Below are 21,486 nucleotides of genomic sequence, written 5' to 3'. Positions count from 1 at the left end.
GAGGCCGGAGAGGCGGCTCTAGCACGGGCAGCTTGCTGGCATGAGTGTGTCTTACACTGCCGGCTGTGAAAGGAGTTTATTGTCTGTTACCTTTTGTTTATTCATATTGTTCTGTGCCCAGGGATCTGAGACCCTGCGGAGCTGCCCCCAGTTCTGGGGTCCCAGCACAGGAAGGACGTGGAGCTGCTTGAGTGAGTGCAGAGGAGGCACCAGGATGATCAGAGGGATGGAGCAGCTCTGCTGGGAGGAAAGGCTGCGAGAGTTGGGATTTGTTCAGCTTGGAGAAGGGAAGGTTTCAGGGCCACCTAATTGCAGCCTTCCAGGACCTGAAGGGAGATGACAAGAAAGCTGGAGAGAGACTCTTTATGGTGGCCTGGAGAGATAGGACAAGGGGGATTGGTTTCAAACTGAAAGACAGTGGGTTTAGATTGGATATTAGCAAGAAAATATTTTCTGTGAGGGTAGTGAGGCCCTGGAACAGGTTTTCCAGAGGAGCTGTGTCTGTCCCATCGCTGGGAGTGTCCAGGACCAGACTGGATGGAGCTCTGAGCAGCCTGGTCCGGGGGAAGGTGTCTTCCCACATCTGGGGGTTTGGAAGGAAATTATTCTTAAGGTCCCTTCCAAGCCAAACCATTCTGTGATTCTATGACTCAAAACTCTCTTTGCTCCTAAAGCTGACTCTACAGGCACATTTGGTGTCTGTTGACACTTCTTGATTCCTGTTGGGGTTCTTGGGAACTGCCTTCAACTGCAGTGGTTCTGTGCTCAGGCAACAGATGTAGAAGGAAAAAATAGACTTGCCACAAAGTGACCTTTTTCTGCAAAGCGGTTCTGCTTTGCAGAAATAGTTTATAGGGAAGAACATTATCTGTGGTAAAGTGTGGTTTCTTATGTGAAATCACGTGGAGGTGACAGAGACTGGTTCAGCTTGGTGTCAGTAGAGGTGGTGTTAAATTTGAGGAAGGAAGTGAAGGTTGCAGTCCTCCAGTACCTTATGTCTTGCAGTATTGAGAGGTTAGATATTTTTTCCTGTTTAACTTGGTAATAAGTAGGGAAGGGAACAAAAGAGCAGAGGTAAACAGCAATACAGGGAGTAGAAGTTTCTTGCTGCAACTTGCAAGAGCCATTCCTGCTCTAAGGGAATCTCAGCAGAGAAGGGCAGTATAAGCAAAAACTGTGTAGAAGCCTGATCTCTTTCCTGAGGGGACATTAATTTATTGTATTTCCTGCCTGGATATGTACTTTCAGTTTGTTCTGTATTGAAGTTTTAGTATAAAAACACCACTTTTGTTTCTAGAAGAGTGGTACAAATGAGAAACCATTGTAAGGACTGTTCTTGTCAAGTTTAGTTTCTGACTGCACCTAAATCCACATAAAACCAGTCACTCTGCTTGTATCCCAGTCACCAAGGGCTTGCTTTTTGCTTGAATGACACACAGTTGTCCTCTGCACAGAGGCAGCATGTTACAATAGTGCTGGAAAGCTTCCAAAACTGAAATTGGTAATTAAAGTCACACCCTGTCATGAAAATATGCACCCTCCAGGCCTGCTTAAAATTCAGGCTGCAAAGATGACATCCAGTGTGATCATCTCTGTATTTGCAATTCTGTTAAAAATATATTTTGTTCTTTTCTGGTTGGCCTTTAGGAAGCTCTCTTGAAAAGGACGCAGTAGGATTTTGGGTTTGGTTTTGTTTTTTGTTTGAGGAGGTATATGAAAAAGTACAAGAATGCATATTTAATTTCTGGTCTGATGCTGGTGTTTTGGGATCCTCAAAAGATGCTCTGATCCTGACAAGATTCACGTGGTGCAGATAAATACATCATTTTATTTATCTGTGAAACACATGGTGGTGCTCAATCCTAATGTTACTAAATGCAAAGTGGTAATTTGACTAAAACCGTGTAATTAAAATTCAAAGTCCAAACAGCACAATCTTCATACTGAGGAAGGTGTTTCATGGTGGGGCTCTCTGGGTTTGCACTGTGGTAAATTAGCAGGGCAAGGAGGAAAGAAGAGCAGTGGGAAAATTTGAAAGCAAATGCACGTTCCCTTTCACCTTGATGTGCACTGCTACATCCTGGGATGCTCCAGGGTGAAATAAAAGAAGTGGCTGCATGTCAGATTGATGCCTGCTGGCTCCCTTCCCGTGCCTCCTGTTCACATCACGCATTTCTGATCCTTTTGTGCAATATGCTCCTCTGCATAAGTACTGAAGCCCAGGAGCTCACGCCTAAATTGCTGTTCATGCTGCATATAAGAGAGCAAAATTCTCACTAGCAGCTCTGGGAGATGTTGGGTAAGAGTCCTTTGAAATAAATTGTCATTCAAAGCTGAAAACTCTGGAAACCTCAAAAGGTTGCTTTGAGAATTAAGAGATTAGATCACATCTCTGTGATAAGAAGGTGTTGGAAAGCAAAAGGTGATGACATTGCAGGGCTGAGAGGTGCTAAATATTTGTTTATTCAGTGACTTTAATGGGGGTGAGTCAGTGCAGATGTTAATGTGCTGCAGCCTATGAAGGGGCCAACAGCACAGATTTCAAGATCTTAAAAGTTTTGTTTTCTTTTATTTTCCAAATTTCTTTTTGGTTCAGAAAACTCACATATGCACCAGCCTTTATACCCCACTTCTAAACTGAACCCATGTTTGGAAAAAATCTAGAGCAGAGCCCAAATTCTCCACTAAGAATAGAATAATCCTTAAAATACATTTTGTACCAGTGTATTTTATTCTTAGTCTGTTTTATGCTTTTTGCTTTTCCCCTAACGCCTCTTTTTATGATATCCTATGACACTTTATTGCTTTTTCCCAGTGCCCTTTCTCTGGTTTATAATTTGTTCTCAGCAGGTGGTAAAGGCAGTGATGTCTGAGAATGTCAAACTCTGCAAGTCCAATACCAGCCAAGTGTTTGCAGCCTCCTGCCCTGCTGCTCACAGTGCCTGCAGCAGAGCAGGCAGTGGGGTGTGCTGGGCACTGCCATCCCTGTGCCCCAGAAATGCAGCATTTGAGGGCTCCCTGTGATTCTGAGTCACTGCCACTCTGGGCACAGCTCTGAGTACCACATTCCCAGAGTTCAGGGATGCTCCAGGAGCTGGCAGCTCACTTGGAGACTTGGAAATGTCTCCAGTTTGAAGTGAAGCACATTTTCAGGTTATTAGTTATACAGTCTCTGTCTCAGCTGCTTTATCAGTAAAGGGGAAGTTAGAATATTATTTATGTAGTTTCCTTACAGGAGGTTTTTCAGGATTATTTAGTGAATGCTGGCACTGCAAGATGATATAAATACCAGAGGCTTGTTCCCTTGTACCATATGATTTTCCACCTCCTGAATGAAACTGTTATTCTTCTGCCACTATTCAGCCCAATGATTTTTATTTTATTTACTTCGATTCTTTGTATTCTAGATTATGCCCCACTGGCAAGGGATCTTGGGAAAGAACTGTGATGCTTTTGTTCACTGGACAAAACCTGATTCATCCTTTTCCTTACATCACCACACAGCTCTCCAGCTTCCCAACACAGAGATTGCTCTGGCTTTCCTTTAGGTATGTTGAAAATCACAGCAGCTGTTGATGTGTTTGGAGTCAGCACTGTCCAGCGTTATGAGAGGGGTAAAGATACATTTAATCAAAGGAGAGATTTAATTATCAGTGATACTGCAGGAATGGCTTTCTGAAAAGTGTAAAAACAAATAGGAAATTGAGAAAACAGCTGAATTCTGCTCTGAAAAGCAGCAGCAACGAGAGGAAAAATTAGGAGATGATGAGAAGCTAAGTGATGGCAAGAAATTTAGGAAATAGGGTCACAGATAGTGAAAACCAGGAATTTTTGAGATGGGATTCTAGAGTGAGAGTAGTTAAATCAGAGATAGATGCACTGACTCTGTTGCCATTGCCCAGTAATGCTCCCAAGTTCTCTTTCTGGGCATGGGTTTCTGCAGGAATGAAACTTTTAATTAAACATATTTGTTCCTTTGTTTAGTGAATGGGATAAAATTGCAAGAAGGGAATGAGCACAAAGGCTTTGGGGACTGGCTGCCACCAGTATTATACATGAGGTACCAAATTAGCTTTCACAGGCAATCTTAATTTTTGCATTGGTTTACTTTTTGTCCAATAACCTACTCATTAGGACATTCCTTTGCTTTTGCATATGTATGTATGAATATTTTTTGAATCAATGGTTTATAAAAAGCTTCAAATGAAACTGCCTATGTTATTGTCCACCTTATGCATGCAGTGACCTTCCACATCAGCATATTTTGCTGCTCTTTGAGAATTCTTATGAGGGATTTTCTTTGTAAGCAGTTTGGGGTGCTGGCATGTGTCCATCTGCATGGACAAATTAAGCTTCCACATTTTCTGAACTCTGAGAAAGTCTTTTCAAAGTTTTAATGAGATGTCACCATAGCGGTGCCCTTCAGTCCTCAGTTGCTGATCACTGAAATTCTGGAATCCAAAGGCCTTTGTTGATAATGAGAGATGAATAATCATTGAGTTCAGAATTCTCAGCCACCCAGTGTTAGATGCAGGAGAAGCTTTCAAAATTCTGGAGAAATGAGGCAGAAAGTTGAGGTGTTTTTAAAAAGCCATGCCTGACAAGACAGTAGTAATGCCCACCTACCTGATCTGCTCATTAGAAAACCTTTGCTCTTGTGAAGTAGCACATTTCCAGAATATGCTGAGAGAGGACAGAATGAAATAAATGTGGGGTTCATCTCCTATTGTTTGCTTGCAAACTGAAGCGGGAACTCTACAATACTTTCATTATATAATTACTGCTAAAATAATAATAGATATTTCCACTCCAACTCCTATAAATTCCTGTTGTTTTCTGCAGCTGCCTCTCTCTGCTGCTTGCTGTCTTCTCTCCCAAGCAGCACTGCAGAGGTAGGACTTAGAGATCACCCCAACCTCAGTCAGCACTGAACCAAGCCCACAAAGAATAGACAAGAAGTGACTCATGATTTTTTTTTTCCATGTATGGCATGAGTAGACAAGCAGCCCCTAGAAATGGAGCTGAAATTCTTATGCCTTATATGACAGCTGGTTTATATTCCCTGTGATAAGAAGTGGGGTGCTGGCAAGTGTGGAACAGGATGCAGTTGTGAGTGGGCTGAGCCAGAAGAATGGGGTGGCTGGAGACTGGTGAAGCTTTTCCCATGTCCTCTGCAGAAATCCAGGGTTTGGAGCAGTGTTTACCCCAGGTACAAGAAAAGGATTAGGTGACAGTGGCATGATTAACAAACAGATATGTAAAACATTGGATTAATAAACAGATATGTAAAACCAGAGTGCAATCACTGGGGACACTGAGCAGGTCAGAGAAGCTCTGTGCAGGAGGAGCTCAGTGAACCTCCTAAGCCTGACCAGAGCACAGAGTGCTTATGAGTAATAACCACATGTGGGTGTCCTTTGTTTGGCTGGGTCTGCAGCTTTGTTCTTTCTAAATTTAATTTAGGAAGCCTTGCAAAAACTGATAGACTCAAGATAAACATTTTGCAATACAAAACCTGCTGGTTTTATTTAAATTGTATTAAAATCTGAAGCTTGTAAAAAATGGTGCTGAGCTGTGCCTTGGTAGCTGCAGAGGTTTGGGAGGCTCCTGTCAGTTGTGCCATTTGATCTCCTGCCTGCTGCATTCTGGAGTGACTGGAGTTAGGAGAAGACTGGCTCAGGGTGAATACCAAATGCACCATCTGAGGATGGATGTGTTCAAACTACCCTTCTCTCCTGGAGTTTAGAAAACCTTCAGGTACTTAGACAAAGTAATTTTGCAAAGCATAATGCAGACAGACACCCAAACCTTTATTTTAATATCTCTGCTTCACAGAGTTAAAGACGCTGTGATGAGGTATTGTTAATACCTATGTCTGTGAATGCTCCAGTTCATTAGAGATGGAAGGAAAAAAGCAGTTATTAAGTTGGCCAGCCCAACCCTTGTGAACTACAGGATTTTCCAGTTCAGTGTATTCCCTCATTCCTCACCACAGCAAAGTGGTTTTTTTTTTTCATGTTCCAGACAATGTGGCTTTGTATTTTTTTTAAACACTAAGGTAAAAAGCATTACTCCTTTTCTGTCATAATTTTTTCCGTAGCATTTAAGAATGTGTTCTAGGGCTTGGCCATGCAACCCTGACAGGATGAGTAAATATTGGTGAGACTATCTGTGAGCTGAAAAGTATGAAACTATAGCGTGCTGGGCTGGGCTGTGAGGGAGCAGCCCCTGGGTCGGGTCTCCAGCTGAAAAATGACAGTGCGATAATACAGCAAATCTGGTGCTTTTCTGGTCGGACTCGCAGCGAAGGTGACTGGAGGCTCTGCAGTACAACACTGGAAAAACCAGAGTCAGCCTTAGTATTTGAAAGTAATACAGCACTTTGTGTTCCACAAGGCCAGTAAGGAGTATTATTAAAATAGCAGGGCTGCCTTTTACACATCTGCTCAGACACCACCTGAAATTTTGCTGACCGACTTTTCTGAGTCATCTCCCAGACTCGCAGCTGCCCTGGCGAGTCCGCACGTCCCGAGAGGACCCAAACCCCTGCGCTCCCATCAGAATTTAAACCCCAGTCTCTGCCTTTCAGGGGTGTGGGCGGGCGAAAGGGTCCCGGCGTTATGGACAGAACCCGTTCAGGGCGGGGAGCGCTCTTCATCCCAAATCCCCGCTCTTTTCCCCCAAAACGCGGCTCTGCTCCCTCCGCCCCCGCTCCGAACCTGCCCGGGGGGAGCGGAGGAGCCGCTCCGCGGGCGGGGCGTGCGCATGCGCGGAGAGGGGCGGCGCGCGCGCGCAGGCAGCGGGGCCATGGCCGCCCGTCCGCGGGGCCGCGGGGAGTCGGCGGCGCCCTGAGGCGGCGCGGCGCGGCCATGGAGCCTCGAGGAGCCGCTCTGCCGCCGGGCACCGAACCGCCGCCGTCGGTGTGAGAAGCGCGGAGCCACCGCCGCGCCACCGGGGAGCAGGAGCGAGAGGAGGAGGAGGAGGAGGCGGCGGCGACCCCGCGGGTTCAGGTGATTCCCGCACGCGCCGCCTCAGGCACGCGCGCGCGCGCGCGCCCCCGCGGCGCCCCCCGCCCGCCACTCCCGCGCCCCTCTGCGCCCCCGCCGCTCCCGCGCGCGTCCGCGCCGGTGCCGGGGCTCCCTCCCCGGCCTTCCCTGCGCGCAGCCCCCCTCCCGCTCCTCCCCGCCCTCCGCCCCCCTTCCCCTCCCCGCTCCCCTCCTCCGCCGGCGCCGGGAGCCGCCGGGGTTACTGGAGTTCAGCGGGGCCGGGCAGGATGCGCGGGGCTGCCCGCGGCGCCGGCGGTGAGCGCGGGAGTTGCGCCGGGCGGGGAATAAGTGTCCTGTCGGGGAGTGGGGTAAGGGTAAGGGGGCCGCGGTTCGCATCCCCGTGCTGGAGCCGGGGATGAGCTGCGGGCTCCCGCAGCCCTGACAGAGCTTGGCCGGAGCGCTGCGGAGCTGCCCGCCCTGCCTGGGGTCGGGCTGTGCCCTGGCTGGGGTCGGGCCGTGCCCGCCGGTGCCCGCAGCCGGCTGAGCATCCCCCGGCCCGGCTGGGACACGGAGCGGAGCCGGGCACCTCTCCTGGAGACGGGCCCTGGAGCATATGGTCATGCTTATGTAAGGAGCAGCCTGCCCGTGGCGTGGAGAACAGGGCTCTTTGCATCTTCCCTACTTATGTCAGTCGGTTTTATGAGACCTTCTGTAGCCTTATAAAATAAGGTTTGTGATGAGAATTTTCATTTTTCTTCTGTGCTCGGGAGTAGTTTTGTGTACCAAGTATACTTGTGACAGATGGAGCTCTTAGAGGGATTCTTACCTTCTGGTTGTGCTGCCTTTTTGGGGGTGTGTGTGTGGGACCTGGTGCATAAAATAATGCGATTGGGGGAATAAAGTGGAAGAAAATGTGAAATTTTTTTGTGTGTGTAATGCTGCAAGCATCAGCGAATGAAGGAGAATGTTAGAAGCTATGGGCGAAATATACCAAAGAAAAGTGAGATTAGTGTAATATGTTTGACTCATAAATATTAGCCATTTGTGATCTCATTCAGAATACTTTTCTTTTGAAATCTGTAGGTGTTGCGGTATTCATTTCTTATACAGTTTTTAGTACAGGAGTTTCTGTTAACTTGTGTTTCAGACTTGGATACTTTCACATATATTTCAGTTAGGGTTCGTCTGGGCTTGTAATGTGTCTGTAGAGATAAAACTGGAGAGGAGAAGAAGGAAATAATTCTTTTGATCATTCTTGTAGCGCTAATGAAGATAGATTTAAAAATGGAAAAAAGTACTTTGGTTAGGTGGGCGCTCTAAGCTATTGCACCCCATGACTTCAGTTTTTCTGTAACCTTGGCTTTTTTTTGTTGGTTATCTTAGATAGGTGGGGGCCTGTGCGTGCGAAACTGTATCTTTTTTGTTTCTAGTTAGCTTTAATAACTGGTAATCAGCTCTGGTTTTCGAGTCATAATATCACTAAAGTATTTAATTAATTGCTGAACTCATTAGCATTGGGAAATGGTTGTCTTTGCGACCACCATTACACAGAAGGTTCATCAGCAATCTTACAGAGCAATATAAAATGCTGCTCCTCCAGAGCAAGGATTCGCTTTGTTTACATCAGCCTTGAGGAGCTACTGATGTTAGAGCCACTTGATTCTGACAGAGACATGAACTGAGCAAGTTCGTTGGAAGAATTGCTGGGGAATTCCTTCCTTTGGGAGAGAGGATGGGCAGAGATCGGTATCTCGGTCCAGTTCCGCAGCTGCAGAGGCAGAAAGGAGCATCATGCCCGTGAGCTCTGAGCGATGGGTGTGTCCTGGAAAACTCTGTGAGCCTGCTTGGTGTTTGGTGTTGGGCTCGCACCAACCTTCTCCGAGCTGTTTGCTAAACTTGGGCCGGTTTCCTCCTCTTCGAACGGTGCAGATGGCTCCTCTTCCCCTCCTCGGGAACCCATGTGGTGATTTACTCTTCCGAATCCATTTTTAGCTCCAAATACACCTGGCAGTGTTTGCTGTGGTTAGAGTGGACAGTTCACCATCACTTTGCTTTTTAAGTGTGTATTCAAGTCCAGTCCTTCATTGTGATTCAGGCATCTGTACCTGTTTCCCTGCCCTTCCAGCATCTCTCGTTTCAGAGGCCCTGCTGCTCTGTAATTAGTAGCATTCTTGGGAGCAGCACTCAGAAGTGGCCACTTCATCTTGAGGAGCTTTTCTGGAAGAATTCTTTGGTTGCGTATCTTGAGTTCGAGCATGTTTTAAAGGGAACTTTTCTGGGTATTTCCACTGTGTGTTTGATATTTCTGTCAGGCGAGTCTGGTGCTGCAGGAAGCTGAGCTGCCTATTTCACAGGCCTCGAAGCTTTATTTACATGATTCCGAAAACAGATAAGGCAGCAGCAGCAATGGAAACTTTATCAGTGCTGACCTAGAGAAATCTTGAAAGTCTTATTTTCTATTTTAACTTCTTACCAGTCTGGTAGCTAGTTATTGTCATTGCAGGTTCTAAACATAGGCTGTGTCTGAAATGGCTAAAAACTGCCTGAGCAACTGTGGAGGATGAAATAGATTTCATCTCGTCGTGTGGCTTCATCCTGGTAACACATTTGGGTTGCAGGGTTTTTTGTGAGCTTTGCCTGTGGCTGGTGTTCCTGGGATCCAGCTCTCTGGGGTGGGATGTCACTGCATCATCTCGGGCTCTCATTAATGCTCCGTGTGCAGCTCCTCTGGGTATTCTCTCCTCTGCAGAGGCACTTTGGGATTGCTGCCCAGATTTTCTCAGAATGTGCTGATACAAATGTGGTTAGGCAGGCTTGTAGGTGTGGGCTTGCAAACATGGGCTGTGATGGCAAAAAAACTGCTGAATAACTGGTTAATAAACCAAACCTTGAACTGGTGAGAGGCCAGGGAGCCAGAGAGGACCTTGGAGCAGTTTGGTTTGTTGAGTCAACCTAGACTTTCTTCTGAAGATTTTAATTAAAGATATTATTAATTATATTTTAATTTTAATGAATTAGCTGGCTGTCTTTCAGGTGCCCAGCTAAGCTGTGATCTCAAAGCCATGCAGCCCCTCTTAGTGTGAGTGGATTTGAACTGATCATGTGCAGGCAGGGTGTGGATCCCATAGGAATGCACAGAAGGAAGGATTTTGCTGCATACCTGGTGGATTTGTTAACCTTTGTTAACACATGTTAGTCCCTGAGTTCAGTTCCTTTGTCTTACCTGCTCATTATGAAAAATAAAAGCCACAGGATGTTTTACAGGCTACCAGTAAATAATATAATGCACTTGCTGTATAATTGAGAGTGGGCTGAAACTGTTAATAGTGTATAAATATAGTTGAGAAATAAATCCTTAAGGAAAACTTTATCTTCACAGCTGTGTGATATGTATCTTCATTTCCTGGATTGGTTTTCTTTCCCCTCATATAAAATTTGCTCAAATTAATGAAAGTTGGAAATGTAGATTATTTTTTTATTCTTTGCAATTAACCTTCCGTAGTTGCTTTTGTCCATTTTTAATATGAATTTAAAAATGTGAATTCATGTTCACTGAAGTCCCTGTGAACAGAGAAGAGTTTGACCTAATTTATTTTGCAGTAACATTTGCTTTTGCAGAACACGTGCTGTATTTGTTTGGAATGGTTAACCTTAGCTGTGCTACAGTTCACAGCTGAATGAGTCTTGGATGAGTAGGAATGTAGGAATTACTGTGTTTCCTAGGTAGAAATACCAGTTCTTCAGGCACACCACTGCAGCAGTTGTATAGCAATCCATATCGTTAGAGCAGAAGGCAAGAAAAGGGAAAAAATAAGAAAGAAAATAAGGAGAAAGAAAATGTTGTTTGTTCTTGTTAACTGCTTACACAGCAAGATCAAGCTGTCTGTTTGCTGACTGACTCTCTAAACCTTTAAATGGAAGGCTGAATACTCTCTGGTTATTATTTGAAATTCCTGAACACCTCCAGTGATCTAGGGTGAGCATTACTGGGAGCAGTGCCTGGGTGCCGGTGCCGCTGTTGCTGTGCACGTCCGCAGCGTTCCAGGGCTTTGTTCCTGCTCCCAGGATCTCGCTGGATCCGTCCTTCTCAGCAGAAATCTGATTGCTGTCCTTGTCAGCCAGTTTCAATTGTATGGGAGCAAGGCAGTCTTTTCCTTTCCTTGGCACTGTCTGTGAAGGAGAGAGCCCTTTTGATGGATTGGTGACTCACCTACTCCGAGTTCTAGGTTTGTTTTTGTTTTTCTACAGAATCACACAGGGAGATTCTTTTCTAAGTGCATATTTGATAAACCTTTTAGTCCTGTTCCTTCCCTTTGCTTCCCTTTGTTCTCTCCCTCCCAAACTGATGATAGAAGGATCTAAGTCTTTGAAGAATGGGATTCTTCTGAAATTCAAATTCTTTTTGCTTCTCAGACCAGGACAGGTGTAAAGAAGGGACTGAGTGGGTAGAACCCAGCTGATGGGTCTAATTTTAGTTGTTGGACTGTGACACTGAACTTTTCTACAGCTACAGACTGGAGTTGTATGTTTTATATTTTGTTTGGGTTCATTTTTTAAATATTTTTTCCTTTTTCAAAGCCTGTCTAGCCAAGTTTACCTCAAAGGAAAACAAAAGGTTTTCCTGGTGATATTTTTAGTTTCAGAACCTATTACTGAAAAATAATCTAACTAAACTACAGACCAGAATCCGCTTGTTAACGGATGTATCCAGAGTAACTAGAGTTTCATGGATGTGAGAAACAGAAGTTGAAATTCTCTCTTTTGGATTTTAGTCAATCTTGCCAAGTATTTTAGATTGTGATGCTGTAGCAGAATGAGCATCTTGTTCACAGATGTGAGGCTGAATGTTGCAGGATCAAGTCTGGTTTTGAGGTTCTGATTTGACTGGAATTACTTTCTGTGGTGATTTTTGGTGGCAATAGGCTTGGAATAACTTACATTTGCAGGTATTCCAGTTTCTTTCTGTAACTATTAAGTACCTTGATGATTAATTAAGTACCTAAATGTACAAACTTTTCTCTGTTAATGTAATTTTGTACCTGTTTGCTGCCCCTTGTGCTGCTTTACCAGGGCATATTTTCTGCCAGTGATGTGATGGATTTATATTTATGTTGATGCAGAAGCAACAGTTACACTGGTTTAAGTGGCAGAATTCACAGCTTCAGCTGTAATGGCAAAATTTTGTTGTGATAAAACTTCAGAAAAAAAATTCTGTGAAAGGAAAAATGTGTGTTATCTTTGAGAGGGTATGTGCTGTGTGATCACACTCAAGATGGTCTGTTCTGCTGATGGAATGAGCTGGGACGAACTTGAAGGAGTTTTTCCCTTTTTCTTTTAATTGATTTTGGCCAATTCTACTGTTTTCTTTAAGGCTAATCAGGAATATGCTATTGACAAAATGGGTGTGCTGGGGAGGGAGGCATTTTTGAAATATAATTGTTATTAAACAAAAATGAACACTCCATGTTCCTTGAACAATCAGTTATAAAGGGAATTTTTTAAATGGTTGTTTTGGCCAAATAGCACAGCTTAAGATCTGAAATCTGAAGTTCTTGGTCTTGGATTTTGCTGGAATTGAGTTAATTTTAGTAGCTGGTGTAGTGCTGTGTTTTGGATTTAGTACAAGAATAATGTTGATGGCACACCAATGGTTTAGTTGCTGCCAAGCAGTGCTTGCTCTAAATCAAGGACTTTTCAGTTTCCTGTGCTCTGACAGTGAGCAGGTGCACAAGGAGCTGGGGGAAGTGGGCAAAGGGATATTCCACAGCACAGAACCTCATGCCCAGAGTATGAACAGGGGGGAATTGGCTGGGAGACACCGACTGCTGCTCAGGGACTGGATGGGCATTGGTCAGTGGGTGGTGAGCAACTGCATTGTGGCACTGGTTTCTCTTGGGTTTTTTTTTTTATTTTTTATTTTTTTATTTGTTATTATCTGCCATTCACCACAGTTGCCATCATTATCACTATTCTATCATAATTTTATTTATTAAAGTGTTCTTATTACAACCCAAGGTTTTTGCCCTTTTTTTCACTTCTCCTCTCCATCCCACTGGGAGGGGTGATGGTGATCAAGTGGCTGTGTGATATTAATTCCCAGCAGGAGTTAAACCATGGCAGTCTTCCTGAGATTGTTCCTTTTCTTACTCTAATTTGGAACAGGGAGATGTTTGAAATCATGGGAAAAAATTTTGAAACACAAACAAGTGGCTCCCTAGTCCATGTTTTGGCTTTGCACAACAAGTGACCTATTTTTTTTTTCCTAACGTCTGAACATCCAGCAACTCCTGTCATCATCATTTATCTAAAGGTTTTAGAGGTTTAATGTTGTGGTTGTTTTTTTGTTTGTTTTTCACCAATCAAAATAATGTATTGTGAGAGCTCTTTACAATATAATGAGCTTAGAGCAATGGACTTTGCTTGTCTCTATTTCGTTCTGTTGGAACTTGGCAGCCATTACAACTGAGCCTTTATTTAACACATCCGCATTTCTAGTGGAGTTAATTTTAAAGGGTTTCTTCTTAGTATTGGGGTTTTTTTGTCACTCAGGGACAGAAGATGCTGTGGAGTTGCAGTGGCTGCTCCTCAGCACTTCCGTTGCGGCATGATGTGGTTTTCAAAGTTTGTGTTGCTTTAGTTTTAGCAGCATTTGAAATGTAATTATTCTTTTAGATAATTTAAATGCTGCCCTATTTCATTTGCTGTGTCTCAAGTATGTGTGCATGAGTTTAAGAGGCAGAATTTTTCAGCTTAATTTGGATGTGCTGATCCTCAAGTTAATTTTCAGTATTAAGTTGTCCATGTAATTCTCTTTTTGGATTAATTAAGGAAAGTGAAAGCACAAGTGAAAGTTACCTTCTTGTCATGCATGTTTGGTTGTTGTAGATGACTGAAAAAGGTTTGACAGTTTTGAGAATGTAATTTGATACCAGGCACTTGTTGTCACTTTACTTGTGGATATTTTTATGGCAGAATGAAAACCTGTCAGTCCCTGCTCATCCCTCCCCTCATCCTGATCTACTTGGAAAAGGAACCTAGTAAAAAATGGGGAGGCATTTTTCTAAGTTCTGAGTTTTGATTAAATTTATGAACTTAACAAACCCACAGATTTTTGAGAATTCTGGGACATTTAAAATATTTTGATATGAATTATTTAAGCTTGTAATTTTTGTATCTCTGTGTATATAACCTGTGTAACTCCCAACTTCTGTTTGTACAATACCATCACTTTAAACTCAGTCTTTTATTCACACAAAATCTTGAATGCTCTGATTCTGTAGTAGCTGCTTGGGTGGTAGTTTTGTAAATAATCTAAATATTTGTAATCTTCTGGCTGACCTTTTAATGTGTGTAGGGCAGCTGTGTGAAATGCTGGTGTTGTGTGGGGTGCCCGCTGTGGTTGGAAGGCACTTCCTGCATGAGGGGAAGGATGCGCTCCCCTTGGGGTTTGTAGAGCTGGTGCAAGAGCTCTGTAAAAAGTGCCAGCATTTACATAACTTGAAAAATCAGACTGTGGGCTAGAGAATGGCAGGCAGCAGCCCTGCAACCTGTGGTTTATTGAGCCACATCTCAGTTTTGATCTGTCCCGACTTCTTGAGCTGAGTTAATTTTATGTCATCATGGCTTGAGAGGTGTGACATCAACAGTTTGCAGTGGCATCTAGGCCATGGCAACACAAATAAAACCTCACATGAGGCTTGTGTGTAAGTGAGAGGTCTTGGGTTTTTTTAGTTATTTGGGCTGTGTTTTTTTTCTTAATGTATATTTGCATGGTTTCACTTCATGCTGGACTTCCGTGCTGGCTTGAGGTAAAGAACTTGCACAGCTGCAAAAGCTTTTATAATTTACACAAGGACAATATGAATAAAGTCCTGTAAAACTTTATTTAAAAGTGTAGTTCAAGTGCAGGTTTTCCATATCTTTGCTCAGGCTGCAGTTCTTTCCAATTGTCCCCCTAATAATTGGTATTGGGAGTCCTTTCTTAAGTCTGACCTCATGGGGGGCTGATTGTGCTGCTGGTGATTTTACTTTGAGTGGCTTCTTGTGGATAAAAACTTGCTGGATCATCCCCATCCTCAACTGCACTTCTCTAATGCAGCCTGCAGTGAATCATGTTCAAGGGATGGGCAGGTGGTGAATGGTAAAACCAGCACATTTCACTTAGGAACAACTGTCAGTCTTTGCTGACAGGATGTCAAACTGATCCTTTTATTCTTTCAAATTATTTTGTTGGTGACTTTTGAGATGCTGTTGTGGACCAGCTGTTTAAAAAACAAAAATGCCGTTTTTTGTTGTGCATCATCCATCTTACCTGATGGCAAACTCCAAATTTAAATTACCTTCTAGCATTCAGGAGTGAGGATATGGTCATTTGTTTGTATGATTCGTTGTGAGTTATATAGAAATGAATAGAATTAGTTGCATTATTGGTCCCAATCTTCAAAACACACAGCCCTCAAATTATATAAGTAGATAAATTTGTAGAAGTTAATGAAGGCTGCAAATGATTTTTTTAAAGCTTTTTGGTATTTGAAAATTATTTATTGCAATTTGCATTGAGGAAGTGAATCCAAAATATTTACAGATCTGCCTTAATTGGTGATTATTTAATTTGAGAGACACAGAAATAGTGCTAAGCTAGATGGATGTAGTGTCTGAATTTTGTTGGTGTTTGGTTTCTAAAGCATAGAGTCCTGCATTCTGATGCTGTTCATGTAAATGTTTATGTAGCACCTACCACACTGGGGCATTTCACTGAGATCTCAGCTGCTCAATGAGTGTAAATAAGAACGGTGCACACCCCCTTAGACCATTTTCATGTCATTAACTTGCCCTCCCCCCATTTTACAGTGTCACCATGGAAAAAAACTGCTAGCAAATTGACCTTTATATAGCCAAAATAGAAGCTGTCCTGTCTGGATTTGAGTTTAACTCAGTTGATTCATTCAGCCGTTTGTGGCCACACAGGAAGCCCCATTCATGGGATCACAAAGCCTAATGGCTGTTTGTACAGTGGGATTGATCTGATTACTCTTCTCTCTCTTGTGCTATTTACAGTCTGCTGCCAATTCACAGAAAGGGAAGAGAATGGCTGCAAAGGAGAAGTTGGAGGCAGTATTAAACGTGGCCCTAAGGGTCCCCAGCATCATGCTGTTGGATGTCTTGTACAGATGGGATGTCAGCTCATTCTTCCAGCAGATCCAAAGAAGTAGCCTGCACAACAACCCTCTCTTCCAGTACAAGTACTTGGCCCTTAATATGCATTATGTGGGTAAGTATAGATCTATTCAAGAGAAAATAGTACTCTACTAAACACCTTTTGACTTGCTACAAGAATTTTAAGAATTTAGTAACAGCATGTTAATATATTGATTACAGAGAATAACATGACAATGCATTCATTACATTCTGCCTAAGGGACAGTTTATGTTAGCAGCAAAGAAATCCTGCCCAGGGTTTTTACTGATTGTTGTTATTAAGCTTTTACAAGTAAACCTGGTGTTTGGAAACACAATTGATGTCCTGAAAGAAGAGCACAGGGACTTTGGCAGGTGTCTGACTGAAATGCTGTGCAGACAAGAAGTATAAAAACATTAAAGAAGAGGCTAGAGAAAAGGTGGCCTGGTTTGGACTGACCACAGCACTAGAAATTTAGTTTTCTCTGCTGCACCATTTTGGCTCTTCAGTTTACACCCTTTGAACCATCTCTGTGCTGTGAGTGGATTCGAGCAGGTAACCAGCCCTTGTGTTGCAGATAAATGGACAAAATTACTGCCTCAGCTCAGGCAGCTGAGGTGTGAACCTTGGCCTGCAAGTCTAGCTCTGGAATGCCAGATGTCTGTTTTTGGGAGATGAAAGGATTGGGGTTCTGGGACCTGCTCTCCAGGTGAGAGTGTGATTCATCTGCACATGGGGTAAATTAGGGATTGGATTTGGGCAGTTGAGGTTGATCTCTGGCAAGCATCTGCCTGAGCACTGCCTGGCTTGGAGAGAAGGGGCTAGCATATAATTTAACCACTCTGCAGAGTTTCTTCCTTGTAGATGGTTTTGGAAGATAAAGATGCACTGCAGTCAGCTAAAGGAAACACACTTTACTTAAGCAGTTAGGAAACTGTGGGCTTTTGAAGGAGCATGTCCTGACTTTAATCCTGACTGTGTAAGTGTTGGCATGAGGCTTCCCTTTTTTTGTAACGCCTGTTGTCTGGAAATCATTTACTGTACTAAAAGTGTGTGCAGCTTTCTTTGTTATGGCTCCCCTGTCCTGGTGCTGGGATGACAATGTACTTGCAGTACAAAACCTTGGTGTCACAGTTGCCTTTTCCTCTGCCTGTGGGAGAGGACAGCTCTGTTTGCAGCTGGTGAATGTGACACAGGACTGTTTGGCCTGTACCTACAGCTGGCTTTCTCCTGCATTTGTGTGCACACACAAAGCTTTTAGGGATCACTTTATCAGATCAGGTTCTAATGCAGAATTAAAAGCTTTGCAGTAGATTTTCAAGATGGCAGTGGGTAATTTCCAGCTATGACAAAGCCCCTTTTAACAGGCATTTAATGATCATTTCCTTGTTAAAGTATGTTGAGATACCCCAATAAAAAACACTACAGAGGGGGTGGGTATTGTTACCAAAGAATTTCCCATCTGGTTGCTATTTTTGTACTTAATCAGTGAAATCTGACTTTTTGCTCCTTGTACAAGGGGTACTTTTGTCCTGGTGAACAATCACTCAGCAGTTCTTTCTTGCTTTTATGACATTGAGTGTATGCACTTCTATTTCTCCAACTGGTGGTTGCTGAGCAAGAAGGGCTTCTAAATCGTCAAACAAGGTGCTTGTTTTAAAAGATTTTCAGACAATTTTTAGTGACAAAACTTTACACATAAAGTTGCTGTGTTTCATTTCCTTGGTTGTTGGGGATTTAAGCTGAGTCAGGGTAAAGCTGGGCTAAATCAATTTACATGGTTCCATGACATTTTATATAGATTTAGTTGCACTGCTTTAGAGTATAACATTAATTAAGATGATGTATCAAAATATATAAATTGGATTTGTAGGGAAAACAAAGTACTTTTCCACCAGTTTGGAGAATTGAGCTTCTTTGAAGATACATTTGAGGAAATTAACTGCCAGCATATAATTTAAGCAACAATTCACCGTGGATGTGTTTCAACATACTAATCTGCTTTATTTAGGAAAAAGAAAAATCCTCTGTTCATATTTGCAGTTAGGAAACACTATCAGCAAATGCAGTGACAGCTTTGCAATATCAAACAATCACTGAATTTCTTCTACAAGCCAGTATCTTGTAGTGCTATATATAGTGCTATATAAGTGCTTCCAGCAGCTGAGGAAATTGGGTGCATCTATCTCAGGCAGATGCTCAAGGAACAATTTGATTAGAGAGCCCTAAAAATTAATAAACTCTACCAATCTTTATATAGTGAACCTTTTCCTGGAACTAAGGAGACAGAATTGGAAATTTGTTCAGAACTGGGGGTTACCAGGAATGTCTTTTCTATTTAAATGTAACAAGTGAAATGATGTGTGTTCTTGTGTGATTCCCATTCCAGTTAGCAGTACTGTGAGTATAATAAAAGCTTCTAAAATGTACTTTGTTCTTTTAAACAACTTTTCCTTTTCATATCTTTCCATGAAACAGCCCTTATCTGCTTGAGCAAAGGAAAATACTTGGTCCTGATAACCACTCAACCACAAGTTCACCTGCATGAAATTTAACTAAATATGCACAGAGCAGTGCAAACAGCAGAGATAAATTTCTGGCTAGAATTGGTGAAACCTCTGTGCAGGGTAGATTAGCACTTACTGCCAGACTTCTCCATTTTCTTCTGGACTGTAGAGCAACTGTGAGAAAACAGACACTTCTTTTTGTATTCTTTTGGTGGAGAAGGTGGAAAAAAGTTGAAACCACGTAATTTCCTCCTGTGAAGAAGAGCAAAGCAATGCTGTTTGAGCCAAGTGGTAAATACTCTGAGCTAGATGGAAAGAGTCATGAGCTTAACCTATAATCAGAGTCAGGCTTGGAATTTAAGTCACTGTCATGGGTGAGGCACAGAATTGCACAAAATACAGGGTTTTCTTACTCAAGAGTAAAAATAGAGCAGTTTTCTATCTTAAACTGTATTCTTTGTTATTACAAAAAATAAAAAGAAATTCTCAGGGAAAAAAAAGGTGCTTGAATCTCTGGAATAGGTGGGAGATGTGTCATCTTCACAAGCCTGTTGGTAATGACAGTTTCTTGAACTGCATGGTTAATACTTTATTCTCTTGGTCACATCACTTGCTAGGTGCAAGCTGCTTGTTATGAATGCTGCTTTTATGAGGGGGGCTTGAGGGAGGAGAAACCTGCTGGACTTCCTGCCCTTGTGTGCTGATTGCACCCTTTGGTCTGTCTACTTCTTCTACATAAAGCACAAGAGCTTAAAGAGATCTTTTATTTAGATTTCTTTTTTTGTGTTGCCTTTTAAGGGGAAAGATACCCTACTCTGGTAGAAGCACTGTAAGAAGTGCCAAGTGAAGCTTCAGTGTAAGAAGAAATTAGTTGTTTCATTACAGAAACAAATTCCCTAAAATTGCAAGAGAGGATGCATGACTTAAATGTGTGAACACAGTTAATGCATACAAAGATGAGGTCCTGCTTAGAATCAGCATCTCTGGCTTTGCTGCTTCATGTCTCCTGTCTTTCTCCTGCCAGCAGCACTTAGATAAATGGCTAGTAGAACTATTTTCTGAGTGTTACTATTTAATTTTAAACTGTAGCTATTTTTAATCAAGTGCAATTTGATGACATGGACTTGGTCTTTATTTCTTAAAATAATCACTTGTTACATCTTCTCATTCTCTTGGATAAAATGCAGTGTGTGCTGCAGTTGGTAGGACACAGGAGGAGGTAGAGAGTGTGCCATGCTCAAAATCCAGCACAGCCTTTTTTATTTTCTGACTCAGGACTGAAGATTCCTCTACTGCTCCCTAAATGTTGTAGGTTTTTCCTAAGCAGCTTTCTCAGCATATGGATACTTTCAGGTAGCTTTTCTATATAAAGCTGATGTCTCTTTTTTGGAAACCCACATTGCTATTTTTTTTTTTTTTTGAAAAGGAGCCACTAGCAGCGTTTTTGAAAGGAGGTGCTTAAAATTTTTGATTCTGAATACCAGCCTCATGACAGCATTGCAGCTTGTCTTAGTGATTTATAAAGAGCCTCTGAATCATGTGGCAGAACTAGAATCAAAAGTCCATTTTATTCGTTCAGACAATACTTCAAATCTCTGTAAAGAACACAATTTCTTGGATTATTTATACTTAAAGTACCCAATCTGTTATGCATTTAAAAATTGAAGAAACAGCTGTTGATGGCAGTACCCCAGTAATGAATAAATTGTTTTGTTGGCATTATTTTCACTGAGATGTGCAGATGTTGATAACAGGATTTCTGATCTCTGTTTATAGTTGTTCTGAGCAATGACTGAGTAAATGCCAATTTCCATATGTGCAAGTATGTTTAAATGTGTGCTTTCTCAGTTTTGAACTACTTTTCTGGCATTTTCTGGAGGACAGATATATAAAAGTATATCTTTTAAAAATCTTGCCTTGAGATGTATGATTTAGACATTGACAGTTTATGAAATGTGTGTGTAAATTGCAGTGTAACCAGTCTGGTGGTTGGTTAACCTGAGAATTAGACACACTGAAAATAAAGGTGCCAGTTGTTTCTGTAGTACTTCTACCATCTCAAAAGCAGGCTTTCAGAGGTATGTCCTGTTCTGTTGGCACTTGCATGTAGTGGCCAGATATTTGTCTGAACAAACTGAAATGAGGACAGTCAAGGATTAGGCTGAAGTGCAGTGACTCAGAGTGCACTGATCCCTCTGAGGCAGGAGAGCTGCCTGTTGGGATGGCTCATGACTTGCTGCTTCCCAGCAAGTTGCTTTGCAAATCATGGACCCTTTACCCTCACAGGATGTGGGAAAATGGAAAAACAGGGCCCCCTAAATTAATTTCCTGGTAGAATCCAAGCAATTGTGCTCCTACTTTCTGGCACTCCAAGAGTTGGTGTGGCCTTATTAAGAAATGTTATGAACTCTTTGATGTGCAAAGTTCTCACTTTTAGACTCAATGTGCAGGAAACTGTGAGTGATAATATGAAATGGACACAAGGGATCTGTAATCATGCAAATGAGCACTAAAGTGCTTCATAAAGAGGATGAGTTGTGACTTTGATCATGTTCCAGAAGCCTCCATGGTGTGCAGTCAATAAACCTCAGACACCTGAGTTGGCAAAGAGGTAATTCTGGTGAGAGAAGCTGGGAACACCTTGGTGGTGCATAAATGGAGAGAGATTGCTGCAAGGCAGCCTGTGAGCTGCTGCTCACTAAGCAATGAGCCCTGCACAGCCAGAGGTTTTCACTGAGCTGAATTAACAGGTTGTAAATGAGGTCATGAACTGGTTAATGCACCAGTGTTCTTGTCTAGCAGTGCTCAACTTTGCT

The 21,486-nt window shown here is 42.6% G+C and overlaps 1 protein-coding gene across 3 annotated transcripts in view; it reads left to right on the top strand.

The window, feature by feature from the left end:
* Positions 1-6,762: 6,762 nt before the first annotated feature.
* The window catches only part of RNF145 (ring finger protein 145), a 44,767-nt gene continuing 30,043 nt past the window's right edge, over positions 6,763-21,486 (top strand). The window contains exons 1-2 of one of the 3 annotated variants that reach the window (XM_071443459.1): positions 6,763-7,010; positions 16,044-16,257. In XM_071443459.1, the coding sequence (XP_071299560.1) occupies positions 16,074-16,257 (184 nt within the window). In that variant the 5' untranslated portion in view covers positions 6,763-7,010; positions 16,044-16,073. Of the gene's footprint in view, positions 7,011-7,163; positions 7,302-7,382; positions 7,716-16,043; positions 16,258-21,486 lie in introns of those variants that run through there. The other 2 variants (XM_071443461.1, XM_071443460.1) reach the window with 2 other exon arrangements.

This window comes from Agelaius tricolor, unplaced genomic scaffold (genome assembly GCF_023055355.1).
Source record: "Agelaius tricolor isolate 1412-34295 unplaced genomic scaffold, bAgeTri1.0.p SCAF_18, whole genome shotgun sequence".
Classification (NCBI taxonomy): domain Eukaryota; kingdom Metazoa; phylum Chordata; class Aves; order Passeriformes; family Icteridae; genus Agelaius; species Agelaius tricolor.
Note: the sequence above shows the minus strand (reverse complement) of the source record. Positions and strands in the feature narration are given on the sequence as shown.